General features: G+C 44.2%; 1 protein-coding gene across 1 annotated transcript in view; it reads right to left on the reverse strand.

The window, feature by feature from the left end:
- DPP10 (dipeptidyl peptidase like 10) overlaps positions 1 to 20,620 on the reverse strand; it is a 1,181,383-nt gene that overhangs the window by 111,106 nt on the left and 1,049,657 nt on the right. Inside the window, exons 14-15 of the mRNA XM_029605348.1 lie at positions 3,053 to 3,144; positions 244 to 291 (exon numbers count right to left, since the gene is read on the reverse strand). Coding sequence (XP_029461208.1) covers positions 244 to 291; positions 3,053 to 3,144 — 140 coding nt within the window. The remainder of the gene's footprint in view (positions 1 to 243; positions 292 to 3,052; positions 3,145 to 20,620) is intronic.

Raw genomic sequence — 20,620 nt, forward strand, 5'->3', positions numbered from 1 at the left:
CTTTAAAAATTGTGACTGAAGACTGCTTATACAAAGTACATGTGGAGTTCAGCTCTAAACGTGACGCAACACATTTTTTTCATGTTACAAAAAAAATATACGGGGTGACTGGAACACTGTTTGCCTTTAGCTTCTGGAGATTAAATCCTGCGCAGAGCTGTGAACAATTATGCAAATTTTGCAAAATCTGAAGCCTACATTATCTTCAGATGATAATGCGCATCTCTTCTCTTCTGTGCCTACCTGTATAGCTGTCTTCCTCTCGGGGAATCTTCAGTGCTTAAAAAATAACTGTGCAGAAAACAAACAAATCACATAAGTCTAAAAAGCTTAGACTGGAACAAAGCCTTTATTGTTACATTTATTATAGTATAGAGCTGCAGTATAGCAAAACTGAACGGATTTTTCAATCAAATGACAACAAGTGGACTATAGATCATAGCCTGGAATTTAATTCCTTTTCATCCACAAAAAACACCAAGAGAGGATACAACATGTACCTACTTTTGTTCTAAATAGGGCACATAAACAGTTGGAACTATAGAAGATTCCAACTGCATTGTATTAAACAATTGAACATATTCTATGGGGACAACTCACTAAATGGCAACCTAAAACATTTTTAGCATGCATGCTGATATCATCTTTTATTTTATGTCTTTTTAGTTTTTTTATTTTGGTATGAATGCATTTTTTAATGATTAATTCATTAATTCTCTTATTATTTATTTGAATTATTATTGTATATTTTAGGGCTTAGCTTTTGTTTTATTGACATTTTAGTTATTATTTATAATTGTTGTTGTTTTATATATAGGAGTTTTATAACCGCATTTGTTATTGTATCTGTGTGTTTTAATTTGTGAACCGTTACGATAGCCTGTCTTAGTGATGGTATATAAAACTTAAATAAATAAATAAATTTGTGACTGATTCACTAATCTAATGATATGCAGCGCATGCACATGATAAAAGGACCACACTAAATGGAGCATGAGCCTTTTAGAGTGCGCATACTGTGTACATTTCAAAATCTCCTATGTTAACATGCCCAAGGGCAAGGATGGGGGTGTTAGCATGGGGATCCTTTCCACACGCACATCCTGCTCAAAATCAACCAAAGGTTCCGGACCCCTACTCTGACCCTGTGAAGGGTTGAGCTCTATCATCCTGGCCAAACCCCCTGAATAAAGTATGGAGCTCCAACTCTGTTCAACTTCCTCTAATCCCATCTGTTTTACGGAGGGTAAATGCATGAAAATTACAGCAGGTAAAATCTCCATGCATAAAATTAGAAGTAAAAATATTCAGGTATGGTATTTGTGCACTACTTATCCAGCTAGGTAGTGGCTTTGCCAGATAAGTCTTAAAAGTACCACTTATTTGGCTAAGTAAGATAGACTGATAAGTCTCAAATAGAGCTAATTATCTGGTTAAGTAGCATTATATAAGTCTTATCTGGCTATCTGACTTAGCTGGATAAGTAGTGCTATTAAGATGTATCCTGCTAAGTAGTTGCAAAGCTGCTACTTATTTGGATACATCAGAACTTATCTGGATAAGTGCAATATGCATTTCTGCATTTTTATTTTTACATACATGCACAGGTTGCTGGGTACATTTGTTTATATTTTAGAAACCCACGCATATCATAAAAGCACAGGTTATAAAATACAGGAGTAGATTGCAGTGTGCACACTGACAAGAACCATTGAGTAGGGATGTGCAGAGGGATGCCATACGTTGCATTTGTGATTCGGATTCGTCGGGGAGCAGATACGTTACATTCGGCCGTATGGTGCCCCGATGCGTTAATACGGCGCTTTCTATTCGTGTCCCAGCTAAAATTAAAATTAACTACAACCCCCCGCCCTCCTGACCCCCCCAAGACTTACCAAAACTCCCTGGTGGTCCAGCAGGGAGGCCAGGAGCCATCCCCTGCACTCTCACACCCTCGGTGCTGGTTTCATCATGGCGCTGATAGCCTTTGTCACAGGGGCTACCGGTGCCATTGGTCAGCCCCTGTCACATGGTCATTGGTGCCATCTTGTGCTCCTACCATGTGACAGGGGCTAACCAATGTGACATAATATGGGCAAAGGCTATTGGCGCCATTTTGAGTACTGGCGGACGGACAGCGTGCAGGAGGTCGCTCCAGGAACCCATTGGACCCCCAGGGACTTTTGGCCAGCTTGGGAGGGCCTCCTGACCCCCACAAGACTTGCCAAAAGTCCAGCGGGGGTCCGGGAGCGACTTCGTGCACGCCGGCCGTCCGATGCCAGTACTGAAAATGGCGCCGATCGCCTTTGCCCTCACTATGTCACAGGTACCGTTGGTCGGCCCTTGTGACATAGTGAGGGCAAAGGCGATATGCTGCCAGAATTCAAAATGCCTTTGCCCTCACTTTGCCTGCCAATTCCGATTGAAGAAGGAAGACAGCCAATTCGTTGAAACTCGTAGCCAGGCTAATTCTCTAAGAATTCCCAGCTCCCAGGGGAATCATTCCAATGTCTTCCAAGCACGACTCTCTTAACCGCATAGAGAGAAGTCTAGCTGCAGCTGGTTCGGGGATGATGTCCACGTTGCTAGACTCAGTGATGCCATAGAGACAGAGGGGAATGGAGGCAAACCTACCCCTCCCAAACCCCCCAAGAGCTTTTCTGTTGATGGCGTTGGATCCCGGAGAACATGAGCATTCATCGGGCTGCACGGAGTAGAAGCAAGTGGAGCCACAGGGCTAGCCGTAAACTTGCCTTTCCTTTTGCGGCCCATAAGGTAAAATTTAATTTATCCAAATATTTTTAGGAAGGAAATAATGGTGCTCTGCCCCTCAGCTGCTTGTCACCTCCATCCTGGATCCCCAGTTTTTCTCATATTATACTCTGTGTGTTTACATGTTCTCCGCTTGGAACTTTGGAGGATGCAGGCTACAAATAATATTAAATCTATATCTAAAATATTGTGTTATCTTGCCAATTCTTTTTTGCCATTAGATTTTAATAAATTGTTAGTGGTGGAATTATTTCACAATAGACAAAAAAAGAATACTTACATCTTTTGAGAGCTTTCATCATAAGCTAAGATTTTGATGACTTCCCAGTTTCCAGATGTTAAATGTCGCACATTGATTTGTTCACTTTTTGGCTGAAATGAAACAAACAATATCCTTTAATATCAAATTGTATGATATTTTTTGTTCCTTATATAATTTACCCCAAAAGAATTATTTTTAAAAGGCATTTCTATGAGTAAAACAGTACTTTATCTGTAGAAATGTCCTTTAATAAATGTGCTCACATGATATGCTGGTAAAAACATGTGCAGAAGACCTGTATGTGTGAACTTTCATCCACATTCGGCAACGGCAATAGAGGGGATAGAGGAGGAGCCTGGGCAGGGTTTTAATTTATGTGCATACATTTTGATTTAAAAAAAATTATGGTGGCAATCTTCAAAATAATTGCTGCATGTAAAAGTAGCCCATTACGGGGTAAATTTTCAAAGGGTTATGAGCGTAAGATACACGCGTAACCCCTTAAAACCCCCTGCGCGTGCCAAGCCTATTTTGCATAGGCTCGGCGGCGCGTGCAAGCCCCAGGACGCGCGTATGTCCTGGGGCTTTGAAAAAGGGGCGGGCTGGGGCGGGGGCCACAGTCCGGGGGCAGTCCAGGGGCCGTCCCGAGTCCTCCGGCAAAGCGGCCGTGCTGGAGGTTTGTGTGCTGGCAGCTAGCTGGCAGGCGTAACTCTGAGGAATAAGGGGGGGGGGGATTTAGGTAGGGCTGGGGGATGGGTTAGATAGGGGAAGGGAGGGAAAGGTGGGGGGGGGGGAGCGAAAAAAAAGTTCCCTCCAAGGCCGCTCCGATTTCGGAGCGGTCTTGGAGGGAACAGGAAAAGCCATCGGGGCTCCCCTTGGGCTCGGCGTGCGCAAGTTTGTGTGTGTCTGAGGTAATAAGCAAGCCAGAGATAATTAATTCTAGTGTCTGTCTTTCCCACTCACTCAACCTTTGATTTTTATTGAAGAGACACTTTCTCATTAAAAATCAGTCAAGGTCTTATCTAAATCATACTATTGTACCAGCCTTTATTGAAAGTTTAATCATCCCCTTGTAAGACATTAGCTGATTCATTAGTAAATTCACCTGTACATTTAAAGTACTCTAATTCCAACTCCCTTAATATCCTAAACTTAACTAGGAACTCAATAAAACTAAGATGAAGGCAGCAGTCCAGCAGCAAGAGGGGGGCTTTCCAGTCTTTTGCATTGAGTGTCACATGTAAGATTTTTTATCTGCCGCTGAGAGATTGTATGTGTGCACTTGGTGCAAAGAGCTCCTGGCTCTCAGGGAACGAGTCCAATCTCTGGAGACTAGAGTAGCAGACTTGGAGGAGCTGAGGCAGACAGAGAGAGACATTGATGAGACCTTCAGGGACATAATAGCCAAGTCCCAAATCCAGTTTGGCAGCCCCAGTGCTGCCTTGGATCAGAAAGGTCTCCCAGTAGGAGAAGAACACCCTGGTGAAGCAGGAAGTGATCCTGTAGCAAGGACCTGCTCTCCAGGTGATGTACTGTCCTATCACACTGAGGACAAGTCTCCCAGAGCTACTGCCCTGGAGGATAGGGTTCGGCCGGCCATCACAGTTGGTGATTCAATTATTAGAAATAACAGTAGATAACAGGGTGACTGGTGGACACGAGGACCGCCTGGTAACTTGTCTGCCTGATGCAAAGGTGGCAGACCTCTCGCATCACCTAGATAGGATTATAGACAGTGCTGGGGAGGAGCCGGCTGTCATGGTACATGTGGGCATAACCGACATAGGAAAATGTGGGAGAGCGGTTCTGGAAGCCAAATTTAGGATTTTAAGTAGAAAGTTGAAATCCAGAACCTCCAGGGTGGCATTCTCTGAAATGCTTCCTGTTCCACATGCAGGTCCCCAGAGGCAGGCAGAACTCTTTCCTTTCATTTCTCTCTTCGCCCAGTTCAATATGCCTTGTTATTTGTAACTGTTTTTCTCTGCACTTAAGTTATAGTTTGAAGTTATTGTACACCCCTGTTCAGATGTAAACCAGCATGATGTGATTGTATCATGAATGCCGGTATATAAAAAACCTAAATAAATAAATAAAAAATAAATAAACTCCAGAGTTTCAATGCGCGGATGAGACAATGGTGCAGGGAAGAGGGATTTAGTTTTTTAAGGAACTGGGGAAACTTTTGGGGAAGGGGGAGACTTTTCCGAAAGGATGGGCTCCACCTTAATCAGAGTGGAACAAATCTGTTGGCACTAACTTTCAAAAAGGAGATAAAGCAGCTTTTAAACTAGAACAAGGGGGAAAGCCGACAGTTACTCAGCAGTGCATGGTTTGGAGAAATGTATCCTTGAAGGATACTAATGAAACAGGAGAGTTAGGGCATCCCAACAGAGAGGATCCAATAGAAGCAAACGTAGTCCATGTGCCTATATGTAAAAAATCACCGAAGCTAATGATTTCCAAATTATCCCTAAACGCAGGTTATTAATACAAACAAAAAACCCACTTTGAAATGTCTGTATGCCAATGCCAGAAGTCTAAGAAGTAAGATGGGAGAGTTAGAGTGTATAGCAGTAAATGATGAGATTGACTTAATTGGCATCACAGAGACTTGGTGGAAGGAGGATAACCAATGGGATAGTGTTATATCAGGGTACAAATTATATAGCAATGATAGGGAGGATCAACTTGGTGGGGGTGTGGCACTTCATGATAGATTTTTCAAAGGGTTACGCATGTAAGATATGCGCGTAACCCCTGAAAAGCTGCCCCAAGCTGCCCCAGTTTTGAAGCTCAAAAATAGGCCTCATTGCTTCCCCTATTGATTTTAAACAAATGAAACAAATGTACACAATGTTTTTTTGTTTCAAACAAAATGAATGGAGGTGACCTATAAAATGAATGAAAATGAAAAAATTGCCTCTGTACATCCCTAGTAATAATCGGTTCTTACTAGCTTTTAATTTCAGTGTCTCACTGTATAATTACAGATCTATCTAGAAGTTCTAGTCTAACAATGGCTGTGAAGTCACCTACTAGATTTGATACAATAATGAGTATCTTTTTGGGAAGGGGCGGGGGAATGAATCACACACATGATTTAGCATGGAAAGTTTTAAAAACTGCTAAACAAAAGCTGCAAACCCAAAATCTGTGCTTGCTCCAGGGAGATACAACTATCTGTAATTAAGAACACCGAGGAAAAAGAGTGGGTAGAGTCTCGCCACCACCATAGGCGCCATCCACCAGGGAGCGCCACCGCGCTCTCACAAGGTGGCTGAAATGCTGCTTCCCCTCCTCCCAATACAGCTCTTTCTCTTCAGGACTAGAGCTCTGCCACCCAAGGGAAGAACCGCTGCGCCAGCTCCTGGTGTCCCCCTATCCCTCAGGGCCGTCCGTGAAGGTGGAAGTGGGAGATAGGAAGCTAAATCGGGATAGCATTGTTGCACAGCTCAGAGGCAGCCTGCTCAGGTGCTTGTCTCTTGGCAGGAGGTAGCATTGCGGCCTGCAGGGCCGCACAAACTGTCATCAGTCTCCTTTCGTCCAGTCGGAGCAGGAAGAGCAACGCGGTGCTCAGGCCACAAAATGAAGCATCGGCTCCCATGTCTCCCTGGCAGTCAGGGGCAGGAAGAGCAGCACGGCTCGCGGTGCCGCTAGAAGTATGAATAGCCTTCCCCCACCCCCATCGGGAACAAGAAGAGCAGCGTGCTACATGGGTCCCAAAATGAAGCATCGGCCCACCCCTGGCAGGCAGGACCAGGAGGAGAAGCCTGGCCTGCTGGCAGAAAGAAGTGCCATCGGTCTAACCTCTCTGTCATCAGGAACAGCAGCCATAGGGCCCCAGGCTAGAAGAAAAAGCAAAAGTCTGATTGGCCGAAGAAAGAGGATTCAATTAATGCTCTTGTGCTTCCAGAGGGGAAGCAAGTGAGAAAGCATGTGTCTGAGCATGTGACAGAAGGTATGTGTGTGACTGAGCTTGTGAAAGGCAGAACATGCCATGTATTTGTGCATGTGTGAGACTGAACATGTGAGCACATGGGTTTGTGTGGCTGTGCATGTGAGTGCCCATGTGAATGTGTGTGACTGAGTATGTGAAAGTGTGTGTGTGTGACAGTATGTGAGAGAGCATGTGAGTGTATGTGACTAAGCATGTGAAAGTATGTGTGTGTGACTGAGTATGTGAAAGTGTGTGTGTGTGACAGTATGTGAGTGTGACTGAGCATGTGAGCGCGCGTGTGAGTGTATGTGACTAAGCATGTGAAAGTATGTGTGTGTGTGTGTGTGTGACTATGTGAGAGTAAAATCAAAAAAATGATTTAAATGTGGCAGTAACTATTATAACTAAACCAGATTGTGCAGCTTTACCATATACAAAGTTTCGGCCTAAAGAGATTAACATTCTTAAAGCTAAGTGTTTCTAGGAAAGAAAGACGGATGCCGTGAAGAAATCGCCATCAGCGGTGGTACCGCAGCGAAGAAACACAAGGCGTTTGTAAAATAAAGGTAGGGGGTAATTAGTTAGGGCTGGGGGGTGGGTTAGATAGGGGAAGGGAGGGGAAGGTGGGGGGGGGGGGGCTGGAAGGAAAGTTATCTCCGAGGCCGCTCCGATTTTGGAGCGGCCTCGGAGGGAACGGAGGATGGCTTCACGACTCGGCGCGTGCAGGCTGCCAATTTTGCGCAGCTTTGCGCACGCCAACCCTGTATTTTATAACATGCACATGGCAGCGCGCATGTTATAAAATTGGGAGTAGATTTGCTCGCACCGGGTTGCACGAACAAATCTACTCCTGCGCGCACCTTTTAAAATCTACCCCTCACTGAATATTGGTATATTGTTAAGGCTGCCAAACTGCACAAGGAGAATGAACAAAACTGTCCTTCCAGGTGGTTCTGAGGGGTAAGCATGGGAAAAATGTTTTGTTTTTATTTTTTTTGAGGAGGGGGAGGAGAGAGTGTTTGCTGCATTTTTTAAATTTTATATTGTTTCTCTGAAACCTCACTTTATGTATGTATGTGCATATGCATTCAAATCTATTTCATGCACATAAATCTGATTTTACATGCATACAAATTTTATATGTGTAAATTTATGAAAGAAAACAAAACAAAGGCACATCTCTATGTTTTCTCAATAAAGAGCACCTCAGCACTTCACCCACAGCAGACAGTCTCTTCTGTATGATCACTAGTATCTTGGTCCACCTTCCACAATATCACGCTGTTTCTATTTGGTAGAGAACCAAATGGGGCTTTGAGATTAATTTCAGGTGATTTACTAAGGCACGATAAAATTGCCCATTTACGCTTGTTGTTAATACACTTTAATAGGTCCAATTGAACACACAGGGCCAGATTTTCGTATCTACGCCCAATTTTATAACATGCGCGCGCAGCCGCAGACATGTTATGAAATCCACTAAACATTTAGATAGACATGGCTTGATGGGACACAGCCAACATGGTTTTACCCAAATGAAATCTTGCCTCACAAATCTCCTACATTTTTTTGAAGGGGTGAATAATCATGTGGACAAAGGTAAACCGATAGATGTGGTGTATTTGGATTTTCAGAAGGCATTCGACAAAGTCCCTCATGAGAGCCTTCTAAGAAAACTAAAAAGTCAAAGGATAGGAGGCTATGTCCTTTTGTGGATTGCAAGATGTTATAAGACAGGAAACAGAGAGTAAGACTAAAGGGTCTGTTTTCACAGTGGAAAAAGGTAAACAGCGGAGTGCCTCAGAGATCTGTACTTGGACCGGTGCTTTTTAATATATTTGTAAATGATCTGGAAAGGGGTACGATAAGTGAAGTGATCAAATTTGCAGATGACACAAAATTATGCAGAGTAGTTAAACCTCAAGCAGACTGTGATGAATTGCAAGAGGACCTTGCAAGACTGGAAGATTGGGCATCCAAATGGCAGATGAAATTTAATGCGGGCAAATGAAAAGTGATGCATCTAGGGAAAAATAACCCTTGCTGTAGTTACACAATGTTAGGTTCTATCTTAGGAGTTACCACTCAGGAAAGAGGTCTAGGCGTCATAGGGGATAACATTGAATTCATCGACTCAGTGTGCTGTGGTGATCAAAACAGCAAACAAAATTTTAGGAATTATTAGGAAGGGAATGGAAAATAAAAGTATGGATGTCATAATGCCTCTGTATTGCTTCATAGTGAGACCGTATCTTGAATACTGTGTGCAATTCTGGTTGCCACATCTAAAAAAAGATGTAGTTGTACTGGAGAAAGTGCAGAGAAGGCCAACCAAAATGATAAGGGGCATGGAATGGCTGTCCTATGAGGAAAGGCTAAAGGAGTTAGGGATGTTTAGTTTGGAGAAGAGAGGACTGAGAGGGGATATGATAGAGGTCTACAAAATCTGTTGGTTATTTAATCTAATTTTATATTAAATTTGAAACATTTACTATCAACAAACCAAAGATCTAGAATAATCTAGAATGATACTAACAGTAAAGAAACTACTGTTGTCACAGACAACACCAGCAAACCTTTGAAATAAAGAGACACATTTCTTGCCTGTGCTTATTACAGAGCATCAATTTGTGTACCAGAAACAGTTGTTTTCCTTTGAATTATGGAGCCTAAAACATAGCGGCAAAAAAATTTGCCGGCAGTGGTTCTAGGGTGTTCGTAATTTGGCGGTTCTAGTTAACGGGCTGGCAATGAACAAGCTCTTTTGTAAAACAAAGCACTGTACTACACAAACAAACATAAGAGATGACATATCAAAATCTCGATAAGGTGCAAAAGTACTCTACCTCTGGTGTGATGATTTTTTTTTTCTCACAGAAAACACTGTGCTATTTTTATTGATAAATTATGAACAATTTATTGCACTACAGCAAAAATACTTTGCCACATCTTCCTCATAGGATTCTATATGTAAAAAGAAAATTCCCATTCAGTAATTAAGGAAAAATTATTGGAAAAGCAATATTGTATATTGTATATAATATTGTATATTGTATATAAACATTTGTTGCTTCTATACATGAAGTTAATATTGATTATTCATATGGGGCCAATGTTGTACAATGTTAACAGCTATCGCAAGGGTTGACAGTGCTGTTACTGCATGCAAGCCTGTTTACACGTGTACTGTTAACACTGTGAATGCACATAAATTAGCTTGCAACAATTGCAACATAGGAATCTTTGCTACTGACATATTGTGATGCAAAGAGAAAAAAAACACAGAGAAATAGGTTTACAAATTGCTCCGCAGGCACATTAATGCAAAAAAACCACAAAAACTAAACTGGGGGAGGTGCAGTTAAGCTTATGTGATGCTGTCTGTATATATGTGCATACTTTACTGTTTGCTTCATTTGTATGTCATTAACTCAGGCCATCAGTACGCGGGATACTCACTAGATTTACACGTAGTAATGGCCGACGCTAACGCACTTTAGAACACTGGCCCGTAGGTTTCAAGTTTTCTGATATAGAGCAATTAATCAATCAGACTGTGTTGCTACCATTTGCTCTGCATACCCTTTCTTCCTTGTGAGCCATTAATAATTCTCACTGTACAGATGCTCTTGGCTAGTGATCACTTTCTTGATTATCTTCAGAGATTAAACACATTTTCCCACTGGGTCCAACCTCTGTGCAGGCTCGTTTCTTTTACAATGTAGGAACAGGTGTCTTAACATCCTTCCACATCTACAGCCAGTGGGGCGCCTTCTCTGCCTGAGGCAGCATGCTTAGCATTGATTATGGCAGAAATTCTCTCCAGCTTACCTCTGTTGGGAAGTATTATGAAACCTCCCCAACCTTAAACAATGAATTCCATGTTCAAAGGCTCATGCATTTACCTTTTAAATGTCGGGACTATTTTAGCTCACTCGTCTCAAAGCATGACATCATCTCACAGCAGCAGCCATCTGCTTATTTCTATTCTGCAAACCATAATTTCTACTTCTCAATTCGTACCTATTATATTCGTTTTTGTATTAAAGTATGGTTTATAATGAACAGAGAAATATACTGTTTCGTATACAATATGCTGTATATTTAAGACAATATTGTGACTAAGCAAAAACAAGACTGGAAAGGTGTATGTCAGGGAATACACCATATTTCCAGAGGCATGCTTTATCACCTGCAGCTGTTTTTAAGGATTCATATCCCTTTCTTTTGCCTGCTCCTTTCCCCAAGACAATCCCTCTCTCATTCTTCCCCCACCCCCAGCAGCCTCTCCTCAACTTCCTATATCCAAATACCCATTTCACTTTCTGAAGACCGAACTGGCAGGAGGAGGACAGCCATAGTGCATTGGGTTGAATTTCCCTCCTCTGAAGTTCAGTCCTGGCGTGTATTTTGAACTCTGTGAGTGTGTGTCTGAGAAAGAGGGGGCACTGTCTCTATTTGTGGGGGTGTGTATATATAAATTCCAATTGCCATTGGGGGAATATGGGTATGTGGGGGTTAGGGGAAGTGCATGCGCTTGTTGTATAGAGTGGGTGTGGGTATGGATATATACTTCAGGCACCGATAGGGGAATGAGTGTATGTTGGGAGTGGTGTTTTGGGGGTAGGGAAATGTGTATGAGTGTGTGTATATGTGTGTGCCACAGCCATCACTGGTTCATTTGCGTGTGCCTGCTCCAGCAGTCATTGGTACTTATGTGCATGTGTGTGTGTCTTCTCCAGCCATCATCAGTGTATGAGTCTGTGTGTGTTACAGCCATCATCGGTGCATATATCTACGTGAGTGTGTGTGTGTGTGCTCCAGTCATCAATGATGCACATGTGTGTGTCTCTGTGTGTGTGTGTGTGTGTACTCCAGTTACTGGGAGAATGTGTTTACTGGGGGAGTGGTTTGTGGCCTGTGTGTGGGGCCTGTGTGTGCTGTAGCCACCACTGAGGTATGTACGTGTGTGTTCTCACATGTGCTCCTGCTGCCATTTCCTCCAGCTGTTCTTTCTGTGTGCATGTGCAGACAGTTTATATGCATACATTTCCCTCCCATGGAGCTTTCTGTGTGTATTTTCCTGGCTGTGGAATTTCCCACAGCCAGGAATTCATGTGCAAAAAGGGCACATTTATTTCAATTTATATTCAATCCATTTTATAGGACTAGCTCAAAATTATTTACAAGGCAAGCAAAACACATACTTAAAAAGCAAAATACAAACCATACTTAAGGTAAGCATCATACAATCACATAGGGACCAGAATACTAAATCCATAGGGCACAGGGACAAGAGTACATAAACAATATAATAGACATTGAGGGGAGAATTTTTTGAAGACTAGTGGGAGGGTCGTGCGTGTAAAATCGGCGTTAACGAGTGCACGTAGCTTCTGCTGTGTGGAAAGCATATTTCCAAAAGGGTGGGAATGCGCATGTGCTCTCACTGCAGTGCGGAAAAGTAAGCGCGTACAAGGGCATTTCGAGGCAGGGGTTTGGAAGTACATACAAGTTAATGGATTTTAGAAATGGCATATCATCATACATCAGTGTGGCAGCACTGCTAATTAGGTTGCGGGAATTAAATCTAAATCCTCTTCGGTCTGCAGGTTTTTTCTGGTGGAGGGTGTGGATGAAGCAGCAGAGGCCTTGGTGAGCTGGCATTTGGAAGTCCGTGCACACGGAAGTATCTTCACAGGCGAGATACACACACACATCAGCCAGCTTTATAACATACCTGCCTCCGCACATAAATGGAGGGTAATTATGCACCCCTGTTACAATTATTTAACATGCAAAAAATACATGTATCATTTTATGAAACAGGGGTATAAACTATGCAGATACCTACACTAAAAAATGTCCGCGTACAGAAACATTTGCCTGTACTTTTAGGGCAGTGATACATGGTATTTTATGAACCATGCAGCTCCCACTTCAGTTTCTAAAATACTCCTTGTGGTAAGTTGGGCAATAGCGGCTTGGGAACAGCCGGGAGGAATTTGGAGGCAGATTCTGGCTGTTTCCTTTATGTGCAATTTATTTACAGTGCAAAACACAAATTTACAGTGCAAAGAATGCAGCTCATCTTAAGTTCAGGTGATCTACACATCAAACATGGCAGGCTTTAGTGTAGGCTGGCTTCCTGTCTGCTCCCCTGGGCCTCTCTAACCCTTTTTATACTAAGCTGAAGGGATCCTCCCTGGGTCCAGAATCACCTGCTGGATTAGGACTTAAGGTGGACTGGGCCAAATAACTGTGGCTGTCCCTTAAGGTGGTCTGAGCGAGTTTCCTGTAGACTACCTCACACCCCTGTAGACCCCACGACAACCTTTATCTGGCTTAAGCCCTTCAATCAGAGTCCAAGGGCAGCCAACAACTCCATGACCTTCTGGTCTGGCAGAACTTACAGATCAAAATTTTAAACAGCTGGGTTTTCAGTGCCCATCTGAAACCCCGAACATCAGCTGAATGAATTTCTTTTGGCTCCATAGCATGGGGACCGCACTAGTCCAACACTGGTTTATCGGTCAATTAAATTTTAATTCAGTTCACTGCAAAGACCACCTAATAAATACCTAGATGTAAGGCTCATTGCGAAAGGAGGTTGGGGAAGGTCTGCTTTGCTCGGCACAAATCAGAGAAACATGCACACCTCTAGGATATTTTCATTTTACCCTTTCTTGCCTCTTATTATTTTCTCCTTGTGTTATGTTATGAGTAAAGTCAATAGTGGACCCTTGGGCCGGCTGAGGTGGACAGCGTCCACAGGAGTTAGTAAGCCGGGAGGCGGCACTCAGCTGGAGCGGACTGATGGCGTCTTCACCCTGGAAACCCAAGACCCCCCCAGGAGGAGCCCGTAGGGGTCCGAGTCGCTGGGACTTAGGAGAATCGTGAATGAGTCCAAGGTCTGTGGCTGGCAGAAGACAAAGGAGAATCGTGAAGAAGACCAAGGTTCGTGGCTGGCTGAAGACAAAGGAGAATCGTGAAGAAGACCAAGGTTCGTGGCTGGCTGAAGACAAAGGAGAATCGTGAAGAAGACCAAGGTTCGTGGCTGGCTGAAGACAAAGGAGAATCGTGAAGAAGACCAAGGTTCGTGGCTGGCTGAAGACAAGGAGAATCAGGAACCGGAGCTGGAGTCAGGATAAGTAGACAGCAAGTAGAGCCCAGAGCTGGAGCCAAGGCACAGCAGGACCAAACAGAACCTGACCTGGAAGCAAAGCACGGCTGGGACAAGCTGGAACCGGAGCTGGAAGCAAGGCACGGCTGGAACAAGCAGGAACCAGGGCTGGAAGCAAGGCACGGCTGGAACAAGCTGGAACCAGAGCTGGAAGCAAGGCACGGCTGGAACAAGCAGGAACCAGGGCTGGAAGCAAGGCACGGCTGGAACAAGCAGGAACCAAGGCTGAAAGCAACGCTGGGAAGCAACTAAGCACACAGTAGAGTGACCTCGTTGCAAAGGCAAAGCAAGGAAGTCAGACGCTGGTTTAAATAGCCGGCCAGCGTCTGATGTCAGGAACGGGGCGGTTCAGCACTTCCGGGTGCTGGACCTTTAAGAGCCCCCTGTTCGCGCGCGCGCGTTGCCTGGCAGTGGGAGGAGTCTGAGTCGTCCCTCGGCAGCGTCTCCACGTGGAGAGAGACGCTGCCATGCGGCCCTGCAGGCCCCAGGAGCAACGGAACGCGGCGAGACCGGGAGAGGCAGCAGAAAGGTAAGGACCCGGTCGCTAGCCTAGCGACCGGGACCGCAACACCTTGGGTCATTTCTATTTTCCCATACATTTAACTTAGGCTGTGTCCCTCCCTGCATCTGTTCTCTCCAATGTTTTTTTATTTTCTCCATTCTTTTCCTCTACCTCTGTGGCTTTTATGTTTAATTCTGCTTCTCCGTGGTCCCTATGGAATCTTCTCTGCCGCCTTCCACAGCCTTTGAGTTTTCTGCAGTATTTTTTTTCTTTACAGAGAATCAGATGTAGTGCCCCTTAGGTAATACAGATCAACTGCTGCCAAGGGAGGGTTTACACTGCAACAAAGGAGAAGAGGAAGGGCAGACAGAGTACAGGGGGGAGGGGGGTGCAGGTTACCATCCAGCCAAGGGGGTCAGATGAGTCCTGCATCCGCTCATCCCGCCTCCCCTTTACCTTAACTGGTCCCCATTTTGCCACTCTATTCCTTGTAGCAGGGTACCACAGACAATCACCACACCAAGTTTGAGCTTTATGCTTTTTTTAATGATTAATTATATATATATCTGAACTCCGGTATAAAAGTTGGTGGGGGGAGAACATAAAAGAGCAGAAGTCAGCAGAAAGAAACGACGATAGGAAACGAACACCGAAGTAAATTGTGCGACTATCACTTCAGGTAATATCCTCCTCTGCCAATAAGGTTTATGCAGCTGAGCAGAGCTGTAACCAAAACCGATAAATCTTAACCAGTGGGAACCCAGAAATGTGACGCACTGGTATTCCAGTCACTACCTGTACGCGCACACACACAGCGGGGCCAGGCTGTCTTACATGAAGGCAAAGGGCAGGCAACCTGATGGATGCTGAACGGTAGCAGGATGGACCTTTTCTGCCGTCGTTTCTACATTTCTATATATGTTCACCCGGAGCCCCTAACATGTAAGCTAGAAACATCACAAAACATCACATATTTCCAAAAATTAAAATCCATCTTGGAGATTTTCCTTGGCCCATTCAATATGTGTGTTTTCTTTCATGTTCACAATCAGATTTGGAGGGTTAAACATTATTCTTGAATTTTGGTTGGAAATGTACTATATTACTGTACGAACTGTACAATTTGCATGAATTAAAGAGCTCAACAGAACAATATGATTTCTTTTTTAACATTTAAAATGCTTTATGATTGTTATAATAGCCCTATTTTCTCCACAGAAATATAAAAGAGTTCGGCAAATTGGAAAAAAGTAAGAATATTACAAATTGCAGCTGCATAAAATTGGTATTATTATTATTTGTATTATTATTATTTTACCAATGAAAGCCTTGACTGCTATGTTAAAAGCAGCGCATGCTAGAGTTATATGTAAATGTGGCTCCAAGCCGTAATGAACCTATGTAGGTTTAAGAGGAATAGGAGTCTCCAGTCATTTCAAAATAACAAGTATAACTTTCCACGCTACAGTTATAAAAGTTTCAATGACACCTTTTAAACAGTAGCATGTAAATTCAGTATCTGTTCTGATGAAGGATACAATTAAATGGTAAGAGAGTATGTCACCAGCACTAGAAAAGAAATACATTAAGTCTGTACTAGCATTACTGAGTAACTTTGGATATAAACCGGATGGAGTTGATCCAGAGGGTGGCTACCAAAACGATCAGTGGTCTTCATTTGAAAGCATATGGAGACAGATGTAAAGATCTAAACATGTATGCCCTAGAACAGTGATGGCCAACCTTTTGAGCTCAGTGTGTCAAAATTCATAAAAAAACCGAGCATAACTCGGGTGGTGTGTCACTTCTAGAAAAATCCATAATTGTGATATTTGTAGCTCTAATTAATAACAAAGTTATAATTTTAATATGTACTGTATTTATTAATAAAGCAAAAACAAATAATTCTTTACCTTACCTGCTTAGTGACTTTTTTGTTGCTGAATTTCATCGGCTAAATCTTCAATTAAAACACTCTCTCCCCCTCCACCCAAACTCTTACTCCCCTGGATTTTCTCATACACACTCATGCTCTCACACTCACTGGCTCCCTCACATACACACACACCCAGGCAGGCTCCCAGTCATTTTCACACCACTCCCGCTCCATCCTCCAGGCAGGCACCAATTCATTCTCACACACACAGACCCCAGGCAGGCACCTATGCATTCACACACACACAGACCCCCAGGCAGGCACCTATGCATTCACACACATACACCCCCAGGCAGAGTCCCATTCATACACATGCACACACTGAAGGCAGACCCCCCTCTCTTTTGCCAGCAACCTCAGAACCTCTCTCATTCCTCTGCTGCCACTGTCACTGCTGCCACATGACTACTGGGGATGTTGCTATTCTTGCACATTCCCAAAGATTACATGTGCCAATCACTAAAAATAATTTTTTTTTTTTTACCTTTGCTGTCTGATCTTTGTTTTCTAATTGGTTGGTCACAGGCTTTTTTTTTTCCACCTTCCCTTTCTTATTTTATTTTTTTTGCCAATTCCTTTTATATTGTCTTTTTTTCTGTTTCTTTTCTCTTCATCTTCTTCCCTCAAACACACAGTCAGGTTCTCATTCTCACATGCATTTCTCTCTCTCACACACAGGCTCTCACTGTCACATGCTGTCTCTCATACAATCATTCATACACACAGGCTCTCACTGGCACATGCTCTCTCTCATACAATCATCCATACACACAGGCTCTCACTGGCACATGCTCTCTCTCATACAATCATTCATACATACAGGCTCTCACTGGCACATGCTCTCTCTCATACAATCATTCATACACACAGGCTCTCACTGGCACACGCTCTCTCTCATACAATCATTCATACACACAGTCTCTCTCTTGCACATGCTGTCTGACTCACACACACACAGGCTCTCTCTCACTCCCACATGCTGTCTTACTCAAGCACATGCAGTCTCTGCAAACATTCAGGTCCTCACACACAATCTCTCAACTCATCTCATACACGCACGCGCACACACACACCCTCAGCCTCTCTCTCACCTCTCGGCCTCCTCTTCGCGGGTCGCCGCAGGATGGGCTCTGCAGCGGCCCTGCTACCGGGCTTCTTCCTCTTCTCGGGCTGCTGCGACTTGGGATTCGCGGCGGCCCGTAAGCGCAAGCGATGCTCCTCTTCTGCACGCGCTGATGCTTCTCTCCTTCCTGCCCACGCGGCTCCGGCAACGTTTACTTCCGGGGCCGCACAGGAAAGAGGAGGAGCATCAGCGCGTTTGAACGCGATCTTTTTCTTTGGGCTGTGGTGACGTGGGCCTGTCGCTGCGCCGCATGCGCCCGGGGGCATTGGGGGGATACTAAAAACTAATTTTAAAGGGTTGGCGCAGCCGATAAAAAAAAAAAAGGCTCGGCGCAGCCAATTAAAAAAAAAAAAATTCGATAGTCCCGAAACACTACGCGTGTCAGCAAAAACGGCTTGGCGTGTCACCTCTGACACGCGTGTCATAGGTTAGCCATCACTGCCCTAGAAGAAAGCTGCAGCAGGAGAGATACATCCAAGGTTTGCATGCACAGGCAGGCCTCTTTCAAAGGGAAGGAAGCTCTAGCATGAGGGGGTCATGGGACAGTGTAATGCCCCTTACCTCAAGCACTTCTGGCAGAGCTCTCTCCAGTGAGCTGCATCCTAGGAACTGGCTGAAACCACTTGCATTTCCTGTAGCCCTTTTATAGACCATTCAGCCAGCATTTCCTGTGGGTACTGACTGATGATTTCACCCCCAGCTCTGGTATATAAGGTCCAGGCCCAGTGTGACTGGTGTGCATACCGTGCATTTTCATGTGGGTGGCACATCTAGGGGAGGTGGCAGGCCGCCAGCAGCAGCAGCAGAAGAGGTCGCAGGCTGCCAGCAGACCTCAACCCACCAGCAGCTGAAGGAAAGAGGCTGCCAGCAGCTGAAGCAGGAGACCACCAGTGGATGAAGGAGAGAGGCCACCAGCAGCTGGAGAAGGAGACCACAGGTGGAGCTTAACCCGCTGGCAGCGAGGAAGGCCCAGGCTGCCGGTGGCTGAAGAAGGAGAGAGGCCGCTGGCCACTGAAGGAGAGACCCGTGTTTTTATTTGTGTACACGTCCGCTCACAACTTCCGCTCCTCTCCCCAACAGGAAGGCACTTGGGCCGTGGTAGAGCACATCCCACTACGGCCTCATGACAATAGAAGGCCCTGTACAACAAATTACACCCAATAATTAAAACTAATAAGAATTTAAAAATCTCCTGCTACCTGGGATCTTTTGGTTTCTAGTCACCCTGAGATCATCCTGGATTGGGGGAGGTTGGGCCGTACACATTTTATCTTTCCTCACACACATGCTTAATAGCACATTCATTCTTTCACACATTCTCTCTCACACATACACAGGCTCTTTCTTCCTCACAGATACATTATGTATATGTGTGTGAGTGAGATCCTGTGAGTGTATGTGAGAACATGTGTGTGTGTGTCTCTGTGAGACCATTCTGTGTGTGTCTGTATGAGAGCCTATGTGTTTGTGTATGTCTGTGTGAGAACCTATGTGCCTGTGAATGTATCTGTGAGAGTCTATGTTCAGTTCTTGTGTGTATTTTTCTGAATGTTTGTGTGCCTATGAGAGTCTATGTATCATATAGAGGCTCTAACAGGTGCACGCACACACACACACACACATGCATAATGTATCTGTGAGGAAGAAAGAGCCTGTGTATGTGTGAGAGAATGAATGTGCTATTATTCGTGTGTGTGAGAGGGAAGATAAAATTTGTACGGCCCAACCTCCCCCAATTCAGGATGATCTCAGGGTGATTGGAAATCAAAAGATCCCAGATATGGAGAGCAGGAGATTTTTTATAAATTCTGATTCGTTTTAATTATTGGGTGTAATTTGATGTTTCTGCTCTTTTGAAATATTTAATTTTTTGAGGGGAAATAGAACATTTTTTAATTATTGGATTTTTTATTCATCAGATGTTTTGAAATATTTTATTGATGTTTGGGAATTTTTGGTTATTCTTAGTCATTAACTGTTTTGAAATATTTATTCTTTTTACAAATATGATGTTACTATTATGATTGATGTTTTATATTTCTTGATTTTATTATTTCATGTTTTATGAAGAATGATAATGTTTTTGTTTTTCCATTGTTGCTCTGCATGCAGTGGCTGTTTTTTTGTGGGTTCCAGTTCAGTTCTTCTTAGCGTGTTTCTGTTTATACTTTCTGATATCTTCATTCTGTATTTGGTGAGGATCTGTCTGTGTTCTGCATATGTGATGGAGGTGAGAGGGTAGGGGCGTGTCAGTTTTTAAAAATATTAATTGCAGGAGGGAACTGGGTTTTATCTGATGGGCCGGGACAGAGACTGAATGAATCGTGGTGGTGGTGGGGAGGGGGGCAGCACAGTAATTGTTCACACAGGGCAGCTAAAAACCTAGCACCGGCTCTGAACAGGGCCCCTGCTGTGCTTTCCGTGCAGTGTGTGTGGCTTGTTCCTATTCCAGCCTTGCTTTGTCTTGCTCCTTGCCCTGCCCTGCTCCAGTCCTTGTCTTGCCTGTCTGTGCCTTGTCTGTTCCAGCCCCTGCCTCTTGGACTGCCTTCTGGTTACCTGACCCTGGCTTGGATTCTGACTTCACCTGATTTCCACCTGCCCTCACCTTGGCCTAGTTACTGTTGCTGCCAGTCCGTGCTCTATGGGACCCTTGCCTAAATCCTGCCGGCCACAGAATCCAAGGGCTCAAACTGCGGGGGGAAAGGCAGGTACAGGTGATTTTTCACCCACAGAGATTAAGATGACTGTGGAGTACGGAGGCACTAGATGAGCTCTCTCAGTCCTACTTCTCCCTTGTTGCCTGATTGCCTAAACTGTTGCTGATACAGAAGGGGGAGTTATCCACCCCCCTCCCGAAACCTCATCATCAAGACCAGAGAAGCAGCCCTTGATTTCATCCTTTCTG

Source organism: Rhinatrema bivittatum, chromosome 6 (assembly GCF_901001135.1).
Source record: "Rhinatrema bivittatum chromosome 6, aRhiBiv1.1, whole genome shotgun sequence".
In the NCBI taxonomy this organism is placed as follows: domain Eukaryota; kingdom Metazoa; phylum Chordata; class Amphibia; order Gymnophiona; family Rhinatrematidae; genus Rhinatrema; species Rhinatrema bivittatum.